This window comes from Balearica regulorum, chromosome 12 (assembly GCF_011004875.1).
Source record: "Balearica regulorum gibbericeps isolate bBalReg1 chromosome 12, bBalReg1.pri, whole genome shotgun sequence".
NCBI lineage: Eukaryota > Metazoa > Chordata > Aves > Gruiformes > Gruidae > Balearica > Balearica regulorum.
Window position 1 is genome coordinate 1389156 of NC_046195.1, and position 18371 is coordinate 1407526.

At 43.9% G+C, this 18371-nt stretch overlaps 1 protein-coding gene across 2 annotated transcripts in view; it reads left to right on the forward strand.

The window, feature by feature from the left end:
- Positions 1–18371, forward strand: part of HCN4 (hyperpolarization activated cyclic nucleotide gated potassium channel 4) — a 105775-nt gene that overhangs the window by 18818 nt on the left and 68586 nt on the right. For both annotated transcript variants that reach the window (XM_075764030.1, XM_075764031.1), the window contains exon 2: positions 10678–11101. In XM_075764030.1, the coding sequence (XP_075620145.1) occupies positions 10678–11101 (424 nt within the window). The remainder of the gene's footprint in view (positions 1–10677; positions 11102–18371) is intronic.

Consider the following 18371-nt stretch of genomic DNA (forward strand, 5'->3'; position numbering starts at 1 on the left):
ACCCTGTTCATAGCTGTTACATCAGTTGGTGTCGTATGTTCTCTACCACTCTTGCAGTAGCATTTACTCTGAACTACTTGTGGTGGGTTGACCCTGGCTGGGGGCCAGGTGCCCACCAGAGCCGCTCTATCACTCGCCTCCTCAGCAAGGCAGGGAGGGGAGAAGGGAAGATGGAGAAAAAACAATCCCAAACTCGTGGGTCGAGATAAAGGCAGTTTAATGTAGCTAAAGCAAAAAGCCGCGCGCGGAAGCAAAGCAAAAAGCAAAGATTATTCTCTACTTCCCATCAGCAGGCGATGTCCGGCCACTTCCTGGGAAGTAGGGCTTCAGTAAGTGTGCCCCTTACTCCAGAAGACAAACATTGTAAAAAAAAAAACAACGAATGCCCCCGCCCTGTTCCTCCCCCTATTCTCAGTTTCTTACTGCTGAGCATGACATCATATGGTATGGAATATCCCTTTGGTCAGTTTGGGTCAGCTGTCCTAGCTGTGTCTCCTCCCAAGATCTTGCCCACCCCCAGCCTGCTGCTGGGGAAAAAGAAATGTTGGAAAGCCTTGATGTGTGCTGGCACTGCTCAGTAGTAGCCAAAACACTGGTGTGTTATCAACAGTTTGCTAGCTACCAAGACACAGCACAGCACTATGAGGGCTGCTGTGGGGAGAATTAACTCCATCTCAGCCAGACCCAATACACTACTATACATAAATACATATATCTATATCTATATCATCTATACAGATGTAAAGTCTGTACTGGCAGCACTGAATCCTCTAAGTGTCAGTTGCTGTTAATACCCTGGCAAGTAAGGGTATAAGATCAGATTCAGAGAAGTAGGCTTTGAAATCTCTACCAGTATGTTTCCGAGAAATTGGAGTCTGTGCACTCTGAAATAAGATACAGTCCCTTTTCTTCTTATACTTGGGTACAAATCAAACCCTTGGCCCAATATTGCTGCTTTTTGAGACAATTCAGAACTCCCTAGCGCAGATCCACCTTTCTACCAGACTGCCCAAACGTTTGAATTTGACTCATGCTGGATGTTGGATATGGGCCAGGGCCTGAACTCCATAATGTCACAACTTATGCACGTCTTCAGGCTTTAGTCCTTCGCATTCCGCAACATACTCATGATGACTTGGAAGCTGCAGCCCTTATTGATCTATCCGTTCTCTACAACAACAACATATGGCATGTTTCCATGGCAATAGGTCCCCCTAAAGGGGCTTCCTTCCTTTCCTCAGTTTATTGGTCTTTTTCATTATTAAATCATCAGAGATAAATGCACACAGAGAAGGGTCAATGTCTGGATCAATGGACAGCAAACAAAGAGGAACTTTTCCATATTCATACAAGCGAGAGATTTCAGAAGATCAAACAATGCAGAATTGCCAGGCCCTTAGCATGTCAGTCTCATACATAATGTATTCGAGGAGCTCTATGAAATCAATACACATGTAACACCTTGAAAACCTTTGGGATTCAGTGTGGGGGGGCAGAGGAGGGGTAAATCAAGACGTATTTATGAGCGCAGTAGGGTGGGATATGAAGAGAGGGTTAAGCTCTCTGGCCTGGGCTTTCTGCCATGAGCGCAGTTTTGGTTAAATGCTACAAATAGAAAATTGTACTCAATTCTTTAACTCTGGGAGGATGTGGTGTTGCAGGTTCCTTCTGATGAAGTTTGATGAGACAGCCATGGAGTGGAACACATCTTATGTAGTGATGTGGCTGTGTAGTAGGTAATCCCAGACCACCAGCAGCAGGTGTGCAATCTGTCGATCCCTTCTCTCAGCAGGGAGCCTGAAATGGTCTAATGTACCACCAGCAGGGAGAGGAGTCCATCCAGACAGGTTAGAGCTTGGTTTGCCAGTGGTTGCACTGACCTGGTCTCCTTCTAGAGGAAACTTGTGCTTATAAACGTCCCACTGAATCCGTACCATATTATCTTCCCAACGGTGTCTCCAGCCACTGCAGAACAATTTATATCTTTGATCACCTCAGTGGTGCTAGGAGGACAACAATAAATTGTCTAGGTTCAGTGTGTAAATGTTCTTCCTTTGGACCTTCAAAAAGAGAGGGAATAAGGTTTCCTACAGGTAGTACCCACAAAAGTTTCACTGCTTTTGCAGCTTGTTACAGGGGAATTCTGTCTGAGCTAGTAATAGCTGCGTCCAGGCTAGTGAGAAAATATTACTAATGCTGTTTTTAGTTGGGATGTGTGCCCTATTGGCCTCCATACTCCAAATTTAGAGTCAGAACAAACTAAGTCTCTTGCAGCTATCTCTGTTTCTGTGTGCACATTCCCCAAAGGGGGAAATGAAATCTTGTTTATTTTTACCTTTCTGGGAAGATTGGGTTCTAAGTATAGATTTAAGACACAGTTTAATTTGTTAGGATGATATCTGCAGGCAGGAAGGCAGCGGGAATTGAGGAGAGCGGTCAATTGACTCCTTTGTGCAGAATCCACTATGACTTTTCTTATTTCTGTGACATGTTAATGTTTTAGGCGTTACTGGAAATGAACATGCAGGAGCGTGTTGTTTCTGTGTGATACAGTATGTCTGCGACCAAGGATTAGGTGTAAGTGTATCAATACATTTGCATTCATCAAATGGCAGATTTAACATAAAACTCTTGAAAACGCTTGTACAATTTCTGTTAAGCACGCTGTAAGGTTAGGCGGTAGACGCTGATTTTACAGCTTAGATGTCCAGAACTCTCCTTATCCCAGGACACGTGAAGCTGTGCAGGCAGCAGCGCTGTTGCCTCCGTGAACTCTTTTGTCCTGACGTGCCTCAGGCTGCAATGAAATGACACCCCGCAAGTCTCCATGAAACTGAGCTTAGTGATACCACTTGCTGCGTAGTTCCCATGCACCTTACGGCATTTGGGGGAACTTGAGTGGAAGATAGCACTATCTAGTACTTAGAGTGCTGTTGTCCGAGCCAAGTCACTTAAATTCTATCATCAGCTTCCCTATCTGAGTGAAAGTTAAATACACTTATGAGACAGGGTGTCAGCAACTCTTTGGGATAAGGCTCCATTTCTATTTTTTTTTACATGCTTGAACAATACTTTTATCAATGTGGTTTTGGTTCATGACTGGTGCACTTCAGCATAAAAGTAATACAAAGTGCTCGCGGTTTCTGAGGCAAAAAACCCCAGGAAACAGAATGAAGTTGTTCCAGCAAAGTCACAGAACATCAGGACTGTCTGCCTTGGCTGATTCACAAAGTCTGTTCTAAACTGACTAGATGGAAGGCATGGAAATGTCTCCATCCTGATAAATCTAGTTTTTGTGAAGGACAACCTGTTTCTTGGTGGCTCTTGGTTGCTGAGTGTCCCAGCTATCCAGAAGAGCTCCAAGGGGGAGATTTCCCTGGAAGTCCCGGCATATGGCATGTTGTTGCTCCCTGCAGAGGCCAGAGCCCACATGAGGCATAGGCTTTGCCATTTCTCCTTAGTTAATACTTGACGAAAAAGGCAGCTGCCCTGGTAATGAGCTCACGTTGCCTTTTGCACTTGTTGACCAGAGCACAGGCCTGTCCAAAGGGGGCTGCCGGGCACCACGGGGTGGGTGCCACAGGGCTGCGACGCAGCCGTGACGCTATCTGTGGTCCGCTCTGATCGTGCTGAAGGCCACCATGTGCCGGCGGCAGGGGCTGTACTAACAGCTACCAAACTCCGTGTTTACTGAGAGCATTGAGCTGTTTCATAGCTCAGACAAACACATTCCCTGGTAGATTACTCTCAACATAAGGTCTGCTTTACTAGTTCTCAGTTCTTTTGAATTCTCCTGTAAAAATCTCCATCACACAAATCTTCATCTCTTTAAGAAGCCTGACAGTAGAGTGGGTGTATTGTAGGTAGTATCACAGAACTAATAATTTAAGCTAAGTCATATTGATATAATGCGTTGTGTTTTGTATGTTAAAGAAAGGGCATAATTCACAATGTACTATGTTATAATTGGGTAAATGCATCAGTGCCTCAAACGTGTTGTTTGCAAATTGTCAAGTATTATAGCTGGAATAAAAATATCGCTAAGTAATGTGTATATTTGTATTTTTACAATGGAAGAGAAAGGAAATTTTCCCTTTGCTGCTACTGATCAAATTACAGTATATAACATGACTGGAAACCTCTTCTGAAACTAGGCAACCATATTTTCTGCATAGTGGTTCTGCCTCTGAATAAGTTACTTAAATCCTGAGTATCTTGTATTCTATTTGTAATATAGGATGATAATACCTTCTTAATTTTATCTGTTGGGATTTAATTAATGTATGGACATTACTTTGGAAAATGCAGGATGTTGATTATTGTTTAATAATGTAGTGTTAGATTTAAAAATTGATGATAGAGAAGCAATAAAAAGCTAACATGCTACCTGACTTGGACCACAAATGCTGTTTTAAACTATTACATAAGCAATAACTTTCTTAATTTTCCACTCACCAAAATCCATGTAATTGTATTTTAAGATAATAATATGAGCATATGTGTTAAACTCAAAACACGGTATGGAATTCTGCACTGTTCAGAGGGGGTTAGGTGAGCAATTATGTAGATTGGAGATAATCTAAGTGAAAGGCTAAATACAGACCTCAGAAAATACCTTGCCTCAAGTAAAACTGACAGTTGAATTCAATGACAATTTTGTCAAAGACAGCACAGGAGTTTTAAGAAATCTAGATGCAAAGTGCTCCAAGGCTTACACCTCGTTTGTAGAGGACTCTATGTGAGATATCCCTAGTCATACACCTGCTTATATAAGCACTTATAATTCATCACTAGCTAATAGTCCTTTTGCTCCTGATAGGAAAGTTAATCACATGCAGAATCCCATCTTAGTAACTCACTGATACCACTTACTCTGTGATACCCAGCTGAGGCATCATGATGACTACGGCATCTAAATTCAAAAGAAAGATGAATAGTTCTAACTACCAACTGTACGGGGCTCCCAGTCCTGCCTCCTTACTGTCACCATGAGGAGATAGTTGGAACATCTTCCTTAGACCCATAGGTGCAGGTAATCTGAGCGTAGCCCTTAACCGCCGTATCAGCCCCAGGTGTATCTCCGCTTCTTTATTTTCCATGTATTTGCACAGCAACAAACAACTGGTAGTGAAGTTGAATTTGGTGAGGCCCACGTTCTGTAACGGACAGGGACAACCACGGCTGAATGAGATGCAGCCAGCACCCCTGAAGCGGGCAGCCAGGGAATTCGAGAGGAGACTGGGACACTGCAGAGCTCTCTTCGTCGTGCTGTCGTAATGCATGGCTAATTATCAGCACTCGCCAGGGTTTTATTCAGGATGGCATGGGACACATATCATTTGCATAGATTGGTCAGAAGGAATTAAAACTGTTTGTCTTATTCTTTAGCTAGGTCCGCCTAATCCTTTCCCATTATATAGCACGCAGAATATTTTTATAAGTCATTCGACTCTTTTTTTTTTTTGGTGGGTATTCATTTCAAAGAGGTTTTCAAGTGCACAAGTATTTGAATAACTCACTATAAATAAATGAAAACTTCTAGCAAGTGAATTGTTGGACTCTGTAGCTGGTTAAGTGTCCTTTAGTGTGTTTAGGAGCAGTGAATCACCATGTTCCTCCTATTTTCTCTGTGAATAATGCAAAGTTTGTAACTCTCCAGGAGAAATATGCCTACTTATATCTGGGAGGACTAATGCTTCCAAAGACAGGGAAGGATCTCTTCCTGCTTCTTTCTCTTTCCTCTGTGTTCAGTTACCTACGTGAATGGCTGCTTTCTGGAGTAAACTTTCCTCCCGCCGTTGCTGCTCCAGCCACACTGACATCCCCTAATGCTCTTTACAAAAGATGATTTCTATTTCTAGCCCGACTAGCAGTCCTGGGAATTAAAGCGCGACCTTTTTCCTGTCAGGATAGTTGCTGGTGAGCAGAGCAGTGTCTAATTCAACGTGCAATCCAGAGAGGGGGAAGGGAGCTGCCACTCTGGAGAAAAGGGCAGATTTTAATCAGCTCTTTAAAGGAATAATGTAGCAATCCCTCCCCATGCAAAGCAGAGGATGGAGATGTCATTCGTGACTCAGTAGGTGGCACTCTGTTTCTTGAGTCAGCACCGAGCCACGGCTCCTGCCTGGGCTTGGTAGAGCAAGTGGATTTGTCTTTGGTTTTGGTTTTAGCAAGATATGTTCATTAAAGATCTGTTCTCGTAAGGTTAGGAAGGTTGGCCACGGTGTCTGAGCTAAATTCCATTGCTGGTGAGATTATCCTGGCTCCCTGGCCTTTTCAGTTAGATGCATTTTTATTTTTGCTTCCTTTCTGTGCACTTTCAGGCAGCGCCTCAGTTCGAGCCAGAGTTGGCTGCCTTTCAGCAGAAGCTGAAAACATCCAAAAAGCTTTGTTAATTTAGAGGTGAGGTGGCTCAAGTCTGTTTTCTCTTGACAGTGCAAACACTACAGAGCAAGAACAGAAGTTAAGGCCACGAATGTGCCCCACTCAGGGGCAGGCTTTGAATGCCAGACTGACACAGTGATGCTGACCGGGCTAACCTCTGCAATTCACTGTTTTCTCTCCAATTGGTCACAATCCTTCCTGAGCTCATGCACTATAATTGGTTATACTGCATCATGGAATAGTTTTGAAAAATCAAAGTTTATTTAATTAAAAAAATGACATCCGAAAGCAATATTCCTAGCCTGCTGTTACATTATGCACTAGACAGAACAGAAAGATGATCCAACTTTCTGGTCAAAAACCACAAGCTAATACCTAGGAAGTCTACATACTGTCAAATCAACTGAGCGACACCAACTATGCTTAAAGAGCGTATATTCTTGAAGTGTAATTGCCACACTAATGCTCAGATGCATTCTGTTACAACTAAATAATATATTAGGAATTAAAAGATCGGAGGTAGCGGTGCATGTTAAAATGTGATTTTCGATCCTAAGAAGCGTGCATAGAGTAGGATGTAGTATAAAAACCAAGTATGTTTGAACAAGACATCTGGTTTATATAGTGCTGGCTGTTCTGTGAGCTGTTCAGTCACACTGAGTCAACTGTAATAAAACAATACATTCATATTTATTAATTTTTATGTAGGCTTTTGAAAAGAGGAACAGAAGTGAGAAGACAGGATATCAGAGGAAGATGTCCATGAGATGCATCTCAGTTAAACTCTTTTTCAAGCCATATGAATAGCTTCAGATCTGGTTAGACTGAAGAATCAAATTCGGGTCCTAACCCTTATTTAGCCTCAGACTTCCGTGGACAAATCCCAGTCTCTTAATTTTGCCATGCGGTTTCTCTATCTGCAAGACAGGGATAATAACTCTACCTGCCTCTCATGGGTGCAGCGGAGCCAATTTCATCACTGTCAGCTCTGTGGAATCCCTGGGTGAAAGGAACAACAGAAATACAGAAAACATGGGTTATTAATAGCTGGTGCTTGCCCTTACATACATCACATGCACCGTTAGTCATTCTGGCCAATAATTTACACGGAGTGAAAAGATGTTCCTCAGTGTAAATACAAAATGACACATGGATGATATTAGACCTCTGAGGTGTTGCGGTCCCTGAGAGTCTATTCAGTCTAAATCCAGTGATGGCATCCTGAGCAGATCATACTTCATATGTGGGTAAAATGAAAATGTGCAGGAGCTGTGGAATCTTAATAGCTAAATTTTAACTTCTAGGCAGTTTGCATTGTAAAGGCAGGTGAATTTCCTGCACTGGAACTGGCGTGCAGACCAAATTCTTGGTGGTTTTCAGCTTTTACTGCTGGTAGAGTCCAACCCATGGTAGAGTCCAAAGGTTATCTCCTACCTGACACCTTGGATGGATACCCTTTTATTAGCAGGGGTGCATTGGATACAAAAGTTTACCTTCTGTGTTTTGTAAGTGATGGCTTTAAAGGTCAGAACTAGGGGGAGCCTGTCACAATAATCTTGAGTCACTAGTACACCCTTGAGGAGAACCGTGGCTTAAGAAACACATAGCAATGAATTTTAGCACTTCATCTGTGCTTGTCCACACTGCAAACCATGATTCTCTGTAGAAGATTCAGCAGTAATAGCAGACTGGGACTGAAAAGCGCGTGTGAAGTGAATTTGAAGATCTTAGAGCTGGAATAGCAAGAAATGCTGTAAATCAGGATGCAGGACAGCTGACGGTGGTATGATCACGCTTGGCTGTAAGAGACTGGGGTAGCAGGAAGTGCTGCAGTGAGGCAGAAAGCATTTTACAGGGGTTGTGTGTGTGGAAAACGTCTTAAACTGTGAGCAACCCTAGCCGCTGTTGTCATTGTCCCCAGTTCCCGCTAAGTACTGAAATCACCAGCCACCATAGAAATAAGAGGCAGAAAAGTGCAAAGATCTCTGAAGAAAGCCACTTACCTTCACATCTTTGCATGTCTGGCCATGTCTGTCTCATGCCATTAATTTGAAACTTGGGAAAAGTAATTTTCTTTGTGCATATCTCCTCCTGTATCCCCTAAGGCAAATTAAAGATGGCTGGGAGGTTATTTATTTTCGATAATAATATACACACTGCTTCCAGACTTCCTGCCATCGTGCGATTATCTAGATTAATTGACTAGGAAAGCTGCAGCATCATCTCAGGCCCTTAATAAGGAAGACCACAACATGGGTTTATACAGTATTAACGCGTATTACTGTGTGACATGGCCTTGCTCTTAGAAGCATATGGACAAATGTCATTGCCGAGTGTCTACCAGCACCAACTGTACTTTTAGACTAAGCGAAGGATTGCGTGCTACCTTGCCTGCAGGGGCATGGCACCTTGAGAGCGAGAAAGAGATAGTTAATTACATTTTTGGAAACCTCGTTAGTGGATAACTTTGCTCATGCTGAAGTCAGTGCCCATCAGCCTCTGCTGAATGTTTCTGAGAATCGCTGGTGTGCTGCACGTTTGTGACTGTCTGTACGTGTGTGACAGGTGGAATCTTAAATATGCTTTTAGGTGCTTTCAAGTGTTACGTTCTTAACAAGGAGAGAGAATCTATACAGAGAAGGCTTTTAAGGCATGTTCTGCCCTTTTTGTTTTCCTGCTGAGAGTTTAACAATTCGGTGCGGTTGCCTCACTATAGTGATACTGTTCTGCAGCAGCTCAGTCCAAGGCCCAGGCTTAAGCTGAACAGCCCTTACCCAAGCTAGATTTTGAGGATCTTTAAGGCAAATCTATTTTTCCTAAAACACATCAGTGATTTTGACTGTAAGCTGTCAGACAAAGAAGCAGCATGTGTGTGTCCTTCTTCAGCAAACCCAAGTTTTCTTCGTTACATCATTGTAAATCCAGAGTCACTCTGTTGACTTCACTGCTATTGAGATGATTGGTTTAAAGGAAGGCTCAATTCTCTCCCTTGTGTTAACTTGCTGTCGCTTTTTTTATGGTCTAGGAAGTTAGGCTTATTTGGTACTCAAGAGATTAATAACAATATAAACGCCATGCTAATTTGTGTGACTGACTGGAAGCACCACTGCAGCTTTCTGAATGTTGCATCCTCCTTGGTTAAGCAACCAGACATGACAGTCACTTTGCTCTGTGTACTTTGCTCATTTGCTGTAACAAGTGCATCTTAATACAAGTTAGTTATGATACCTCACAATATTGTAGTAGCCGCCCTGTACTATACAGTGTAGAGCTGATGAAAACTTGGCAGTGTGAAACCACAATACGCTGGCATCTCTATGTGTGACACATTTGGAGGGGACTAGAGCACCACTGTCGGGCAGTGAGGCTCCTTTGTGAGACTCCTCAACAAAGAATGAGACCCAGAAAAGTTTTTAGTCCTCGCTCTGGGTGAGTTGTGGCAACATTGTGTGATTGTGTCTCTTTTACACTAATACCTGGGGTAAATCTTAAAAAACCCCAAACAAATAAATTAGGAACTATATTCAGACTGTGTGTGCCTTCAGAACCAAAAAAGAATGTTACTGTAAGGCCCACTGAATTAATATTGACTTGCCACTAAAGTGAAGATAAGCTTCTTGGAGACTGTGCTTCATGGAACAGTAGTTAAATGTTGTCACTGCTTACTTTAGAAACGAAATAGATATTTCCAGACATGTGACTCCGATCTATATCGACCATCTCTGTACAACACAGGAGTCCATAGAGTGTGGACTGAACTCCTAAAGTCCAGGCTCAGTGTAAGCTTGGCTCAGCAAGAAATCTAAACTGAACACTGTAGATCATGGCACGGTCTCTCCAGTTCCATCCCGATCCCAATGCTAGCTACTTTAAAGAAGGATCCAGTAGGAGGAAGCCTGATGATTTTAACCTCAAATGGCTTTATTGGCATGCAAACTCTGAGGCCTTCCAAATACTTGTTCTCTCTCTCTCTTTCCCTAACAGTCACTGTAGTAACTGCAAGTATCTCAGTCACTTCTTGGGTGGCTCTGAAGTCCCAGTCGAAGTTTTCAAGTGGGCATGTCCAGCCACGTACTCAGTTCCTTTCTGAACCTTCTAAGCCAGAAGATGAGTGTTCCTGTGATACTGAGTACTTAATTAGCAGCTTGTGCACTCTGAGTACATCAGGCAGACGAGCAGAGCATAGGGAATGAATGACAGTAGAGATGTATAAAGCACATTAGTTCTGTTGACCTGGACTCCCTGATCTCCCACTCTATAGCTGATCTCACATGTCTCTGTCTTGCTGTCCAGGTTTTATTGGGATTTGACCATGCTGCTCCTGATGGTAGGGAACCTGATCATCATCCCTGTGGGCATCACTTTCTTCAAGGATGAAAATACAACCCCATGGATTGTCTTCAATGTGGTTTCGGACACGTTCTTCCTCATCGACCTTGTCCTCAACTTCCGAACAGGCATTGTGGTGGAGGACAACACAGAGATCATCCTAGACCCACAGAGGATCAAGATGAAGTACCTGAAGAGCTGGTTTGTGGTGGATTTTATCTCCTCCATCCCCGTGGACTACATCTTCCTGATTGTTGAAACCCGCATTGATTCTGAGGTGTACAAGACAGCCCGGGCGCTGCGCATCGTGCGCTTCACTAAGATCCTCAGCCTCCTGCGGCTTCTGCGGCTCTCCCGGCTCATCCGCTATATTCATCAGTGGGAGGAGGTGAGCAGAGGCTGTGATGCACTTGCATCCTAAATCTTTTCTCCACTTATGCTGGTATTACACAAAAGTGCTTTCTTTGAACGCCCATTCTCCTACTTTATCCCAATGTGGATGCTAAAGAATTGTGTCTTGAGTCTAATGCTTCGCTTTTAGCAGGTTCCCAAGAGGGTCTTCAGCATATTGTTACTTAGTCATTTGAGACTGTTCTATCTGCTTCAGGATCATAATCTGTGGAGATGATGTGTGGGCTGGGAGGAGAGTAAGTACAGGTGGACCTCCTGCAGAAGTGTGTAGTTAACAGAGCTGCCTGTGAGGGGAGCAGTTAGCCAGACAGCGGGGTCTTGCCCCCTCAGAGCCCCAAAATGTCCAGAAGCAGCTCAGAGGAAAGGTCTAGAGACCTTTGCCAGAAGCTGTGGCAGTTGTTTACCCAAGCATCTTCTTCTTTTACATGGTTATCTCTTGAATAAATGGCTTGGTGATGTATTTATAACCTTCTTGCTTTCTAAATTCTCTGACACTGTGTTAAGGGGAGAGGAAAGAAGAGCAATCTGCAGACAAATAGGGTCTGTTTAAAGACATAAAGGTCTGGTGAAAAGCAAGAGTCCCTCTACCCTTGGACCCTGTGCTGTTCCCAGGGGAATTCCACTACGCAGGGTGAGTTGTCAGGCCTAATGTGAATGAAGCCACAACAAGGAGCTTGAAAATTCGTTATTTTTTTCCCATCTCTGTGCTCTCCAAAGCAGAGAGAAAGCTCCCTGCAGCTTTCCTCACATATCAGGAGCATATTTTCAGGACATGGAAAGCTGGTCAAGGCAATTTCATCTTCCTCCCCACACTTTCTCTTCTGCTTTGGAGCAGAGCCTGATGCAGAGCATGATCTAATGCAGAGTGTGCTCCTGGGAATGTGAAGGGAAAGCAGCCATGCAAGTTATGGCTAGATTGCACCGAGCTGTCAGAACACTAATTCATGATAGAGCTGAACCGTTTCCTCCTCCCAGCATCACAGACTCAGAGGGAGAGCACTGGTGCATGCTTTACAAATTTCAGGCTTCATCTTTGTGGTGTCATAATTTGTGACTGCTTCACTTACAGCAGAGCGTAATGCCGTGTTGAAGTCTAGGATGACATTGTGCAAGGTGCTGTACAGATGTATAGGGAGAGATGGCTGCAGCCCTGAAGAATTCCCTACTAGGTTAATTTTGCTTCATAGCACAGGCAGGCAGGAAGTGCATAGAGAGATGGAGATAAATAAAGCAGAAGCGTCTTTCCCAGTGTGACTTAGTAAGTCAGAGACTGAGCAGAGCAATGAAATATCTCCAGGTCTCTTGTCTTGTCCCTTGGTTGCATTGCTTCTCTGTCCTCTAATCCGAGAAGGCTCAGGAAAGGCGAGTTGGCAGCTTAGGCTGTTTCTGTAGCTCCTTCCTACAGATTTACGTGTAGCCACAGCAGTGCAGAGCTCCATGCTTGCTTGTCTCTGCTCCTTGACTTCCTTTCCATGAGGTGGATGAAGAGGATTTAAGTATATTTGCTGTTGATTGTACTGAATTTGTTTTAAAAAATAATGAAATGAAAGCAAAGCAGCGCCCTTTCCCTGTCTTGCTTCTCATACGGCTTCACTGAGCAGCCATTTCTAGTTTCAGGCTGGTAATACAAATAGGTGGGGCGTTTTGCCCTTTTGCTGCCTGCCCTGGGTACTGGGGGACAGCACAACCAGGCACACTCTAGACCCCCCCCCCCCCCCCCCCGAAGAACAGACTCCCTGGAGTGATGCAGTGCTGCAAGTGGAAGGGACAGATGGTGTTGGATTGCAGTTTGAGACTGCAATGCAGACTCTGTTATGCATTGCAGAGCCCAGCAGAGCAAACATGATAAGTCTTTTTTTCAAACAGGGCTCGACCCAAGCAGCAGTTTCCCAGAGCGAGCATGATACTAGGAGGTTTTCCACCTTCTCAAATCGGGGAGGGAAACAGAGAGAAGGGGCGATCCCTCGTCGTTCGTGCAGTGCATGCACCGAGCAACAAGGAGACGGGGAAGAAAAGTGCTTCTTCATCTTTGCATGGGAGTAAACGGTTGTGCTTCCTGGAACCACACTGACAGTTCTTTCTTCCTCTTCCTCTGAAGTGCCTATAGATGATCCATCTCTGAAAGTTCACATTAATCTTTCCTCACTGCACAGATCAGCAGTGGTGATCTGGAAGCATTAATTCCTGTAGGATGAGGCAGTGTTGGACTAGACTTACTCTGGCTGTACGCAAGGGGCAGGTTGCTGTGCAGAGTTAGAGGAGGACTGTTGGGAGAGGGGGTTACTTAAGAATTCTGTTCTCCTTTGCTCCCCCACACTATCCCACTGTATGTCTCATCTGCTAGGTAGTACCCTTCTCTCATAGGCTCTTTGTATATGACCAGATAAGCTAAAAAAAGACTTGTGAGTAGGGCACGCTGATCCATTGGAGAAGAATATGTGTGCGAACTACAGGAATGTGTATAGGGCAGCCTGAGGCAGAGTTAGTAGAGGTGGATGGACTAGGCAGAGAGGCGGTGTGCTCTGTTCTGTCTGCGTAGAGCATCCCTGCTCACCTGCACTGAGCTTACGCAGTGACTTTTGATGGAGCAGCCACTGCTGCCTTGCTTATAACTAGTGCTGAGACTCTGGGTCCTGCATGAGGAGGAGAGGGGGATCCAGCATACGCAGAGATGTTAATCTACTTACTCTGCCTCCTAGATGAACATTACATCTGTGCTTTAGTGTAACTCTGAGTGAGTATCAGGGTAAGTGGTCACTTCCTGAGTTCACAGTGAGCCTGTCCGTTTCTTCCCCTGCAGTTGTCCATGCTCTGCATGAATTTATCACTCACCCTGCAGTGAGGAGAGAGCAGCCTTCTCTAAGGCTGCAATGCTGTAAAACAGCCAGCCACTCATCAGTTCCAGATCAATGCTAGTCATGAGTCTGTGGGCTCGAGAGCCAGTGGTTTGAAGTGCCTGCACCATTCTGGCTCAGCAGCGGACTGCTCTGACATCCTCCCCCAGATCTGAAACAAAAGTGCTTTGGGGACTACAGCTGGGCAAACAACCTAAAGAAAAAAGAAAAGAAAAAAAGAAGAAAAACAATCTAATGCACTCATGTTCACTGGAGTACGAAACTAAGCTTAATTCCAAATGTAGCAGTTTCATTTGCATTATCCATTTTGCATGAGTGGTCCAACGAATGAATTTACCAGTAGGGCAGAATATAAATAGAGTCTTTTTGAAGTGTCTGCCATATCTACCCTGCAGTAGGAAACTTGATTGCAGTGTAGGAAGGCATACTCGCACTGGCTCGAGCCTAGCTTGCCTGAATATTGTATTATAAACTTCAGTGTCTGGTAGTTACCAAGTCTATAAGCAGAGATCCAGGAGGGCTGGCATAGTCTGTGGAGCTGTACTGCCAGGGCTGGAACGAACACGGAGGCTCCAGTCATGCTTTGGTCATACCCAGGGAAGCTCTCGTCGTCTCAGCCTTTGAACCACTTCAACAGCTCTTCAGGGTATCTGGGTTGGTCTGTGGTTCTTGACCATGTGAACCTGGAGGCACATTGTCACTCACGGAGTCTGGGAGTTGGGCCTTTACACTATTGTTTCTGAGAAACTGTTCAGAGAAAGCAGACTCTGAACATTAACATCCTACAAACCTTATCCCAAGGTCACCCAGCAGAAAAAATAAAAGCAGAATAATACCACGTAACCCATATACTCAATCAAAATGAACCAATGCAGTTCAGATTGTGTTAGACAAAAAAAAAAAAATGCTTTAGGTTTTCATGGGCAAAAATGATTGTTTTTTTTTTTTTTTTCTAAGAGCAATTTGCTGAGCTTTCCCTATTTTATGCACAGCATCTACCCCCTTGTTTGGTGCCAGGATGCAGTAACCTACATTTAAGATCAAACTATTTTCCCTTATGAGCAAAGAACATTTATTGGGACAACAGTAAAATCCTGCTCCTATAAATCAGTTTCCAAATAGCACATAGGCTAAGGTAACCAAAGTATTTTGATTTCAGAATTTATGTGACGGATTATGATGGGAAGGAAAGGAACTAGATGGTTTTGATATGTATCATAATGATAAAATTATCATAAGTGAGAGGATTTTTTCAGATTTTTGTCAGGAAAAAAAAAGTTTTCAATTTTGCAGCTGAAACCTGAAGAAAAGGACAATTTGGTGATTTTCTATTACGTCTAATATAAACTATTACGTCAATGAAAACTTGAAAACTTTCCTGAATGCTGTCCTTGTCTTCCCTTGAGTTTCCATATTACATAGAAGTTTTAGAATGGAGGGAATGCATCTTCTCAGGTCTGTAACTGGCCATAGATTACATGATCTGAAAGATGACATCACTTTAGGAAGACTCAGATATATTCAGAAAACTGAAAAGCTAGAAGGGCCTATATGGAAGGACTAGGAGCGAGCTTCCAAAGACTATGAGAATATGGCTCCCAAATGATTTTCCTTTTGATTTGAACAGCTAATTCCCTTAATTTCTTGTGACCTATTTGTAGCCTTCCTTAAATTAAATTAAGATAACGTGGCTAGTGGCCTGGGGGATGTAATGTTAGGCCAAATGCATAACTGGATCCTGAGAGGGGAGGAGCTGGGCAAAATGATTGTTCTCCAGTAGCACAGCAGGGTCCCATTCCACGAGCAATTCAAAATGGCTTAGCAGATTTTTTATCGATATGGTTTGCAATTCTGTCATGTTAAATAGCAAGACAGACCCGTGAGAGTAACTCATTAAAACCTCTGGCCACCCTTGAGTAAAATCAGACTCAACAAACACTGTAATGTGGCAGGGAGGGGGAGAATGGGCTGGGCTTCTTCCTAAATTTGCATTACCTCATTTCTGAAGGCAGCATTATCAAGCATTTGTCTTTAATGTCATTATAGAAGCTTATTAGAACCACAATGCAAGTTACAGTAATTTGCGTTCTCACTGCACAGTGACCCAAAACTTGAGCACCTTTTCCTTCTAGAGAAAATCCCGGCTGCACTTGTAATCAATGGCACAAACCTCTTGTTGACATATTAGAAGAAGGTCGTTCAAGATTTTACCACAGCCTTTTACATTGAACTGTTTTCACTCGTCTGGAGGGAGGACAGACAACAGAAGGAAACAGATGTTCTCCATTCCTGTGCAGACATTGCATTTTCCCTCACTTGCCCGTGGGCAGCTAGTGATCCATCCCCTGCCCTGTGCCTTGTTACCTTTCAGGAGCAAGAAACCTAAAAAAGTTTTTTTGGTGGAGTTTGTCTTTAACAGGAAGTTCTACTGCTATAATGCAAATGAAGCTTCCCACCTGGGCAATGGGAATACAGTTTCAAAAAGAATATCATAAAAAATGAGGTATAATGAATTATAAGGAGCCAGGCAAATATTTGAATAGCTGCACAGCTACAGAGGTTGCCATAAAAAGGAAAAAGCCTTTTATGTTTTTACAGTCACCTTCTGGCAGCGCTTAATGTGTCTTCTGTCAACAGGATGGTATGATAGGGGGAATAGATGGCTTGAGGGCTTGGGATTAGGGCATGGAGCCATTTGTCTCTAGGTCAGTAGTTCAGATCCAGCATATAGCAAGTGAAAGTCATTTGCTGTCTCGTGGATGGTTTTTCTCTGATCTGTTCTTAGTAGACAGGTGCCTGTGTGACAAAATCATCCAGGGGACTGACCCTGGTAAGCCTCAGGCTCCCTGTGGTGGCAGCAATGGGGTTAAGTTCCCCCAGACATCTGAAGTGAAGTCCCCACTGAGCAGGGTGTAAGGCATGTTAATAAGAGGGTCTTGCCCGTGCCCAGCCTCCAGTTCTTTGTGCCACAAGGGTCGTCAGTCTGGGCTTTTATGCTGGGATGGAATTGTAAAGTTTTTTTGAAAGAGATAGGCTCATCTCCTAATGATCTCTAATCACTGTGATAGCTGCTTGCTCCTCCAGCCTTTCATTTTCCTCTTCCCTCAGACTCCTCCTAGCCTACTCCTTACATGTCCCTTCACTGGACACTGTGATAAGTTTGCCTTTCTCTCGGGGAGCTCACGTCTCTGTATTTCTCTGCCAGCACCAGCTGCCTGCAGCTCAACGCCCATATTTTGCCAGCTGCCTGTCATTTTTCTTCAGGCCATTGTTTTTGGAGGGGGGTTTCTGGCAGGCTTTGTTATTGCTGTTGTGTTACAATAACAGAGGGTCCTCAAAGGAGAAGTGCTAGAGTCTGGCATGAGGAGATTCCTCCTGCAATCAGTGTCATTTTCTAAGATTTAATACCATGGAGGCTTTGCACTTTATTGAGGAGGCATGCTCCAGCTGCAGCGATGTAGGGACCCTGGACCCTTGACCCATATTGACACATCTTGCCATGTTGCTGTCATATAGCACCATGACATGCTTATGGAAGGGGTTGTGACCTACATGAAGTGCGTCTGTAACAGGGAGAGGGGTCTGGAGAACCCTGTACTCTGACTGCAAAGCATAAGGAAAATTTCTGGGAGCCATCTGACTCACAGAAAAAATCCTGTGAGCTCAGGAAGCAGCAAGGGCAGTGCCCAGTTCCCTCAGATGTGTAGGAACAGAGTTTCACGCCTCAGTAGGGCTGTGCCCCCTAGAAGGAGCACTGTGAGGGCCAGCCTGAAGGGTACAGCCAGGCTGTACCCACCGTGGAGCGGCACTTCAGGTTGTGTATATGCCCCTGCACAGTGTTCTGCATAGCCAGGGCTGAGCCTTGTGTCTATAGATCATATGGCGTATACGTGAGGTACATATATATAGTACTGATGTTAGGAACAGCCAATACAGCTTTTGAAGCCATTCAGAGGGAGATTCCTGTTACCATTTGGGTGCTGATCCAATGCCAAATCTGGTTTTGACTTTTAGCAGTATGGGAGTCATGTTCTGCCAAATTCACCTAATACTTCAAGGCCAGTGTGTCTAAGGTACATTAGTCTTGGCAAGTGGTAGCAAATTAATTGCTCCTCTCGTTGAAGCTTTTTCCAGGAAGGCACTATTGATTGCATTCATATCAAGTGAAAAACTTTAATGAGGTAGCTGAAGAGAACCGCATTTTCTCACCTCACTTTTGTGTTTAGCAAGACAGGGTTGGAAAGGAACATGTCGACTCCGTAAGTTGTGTGAATGAAGCAGGAGCTTGGCCCAAATAGGACCACAGGGGAAAAAAATCGAGTTGGTTAGTGGGAGAGGAAGAAGAGGGGATTTTGGAGTGTAAGAATGAGCACAATAGCATGGAGTTACTTG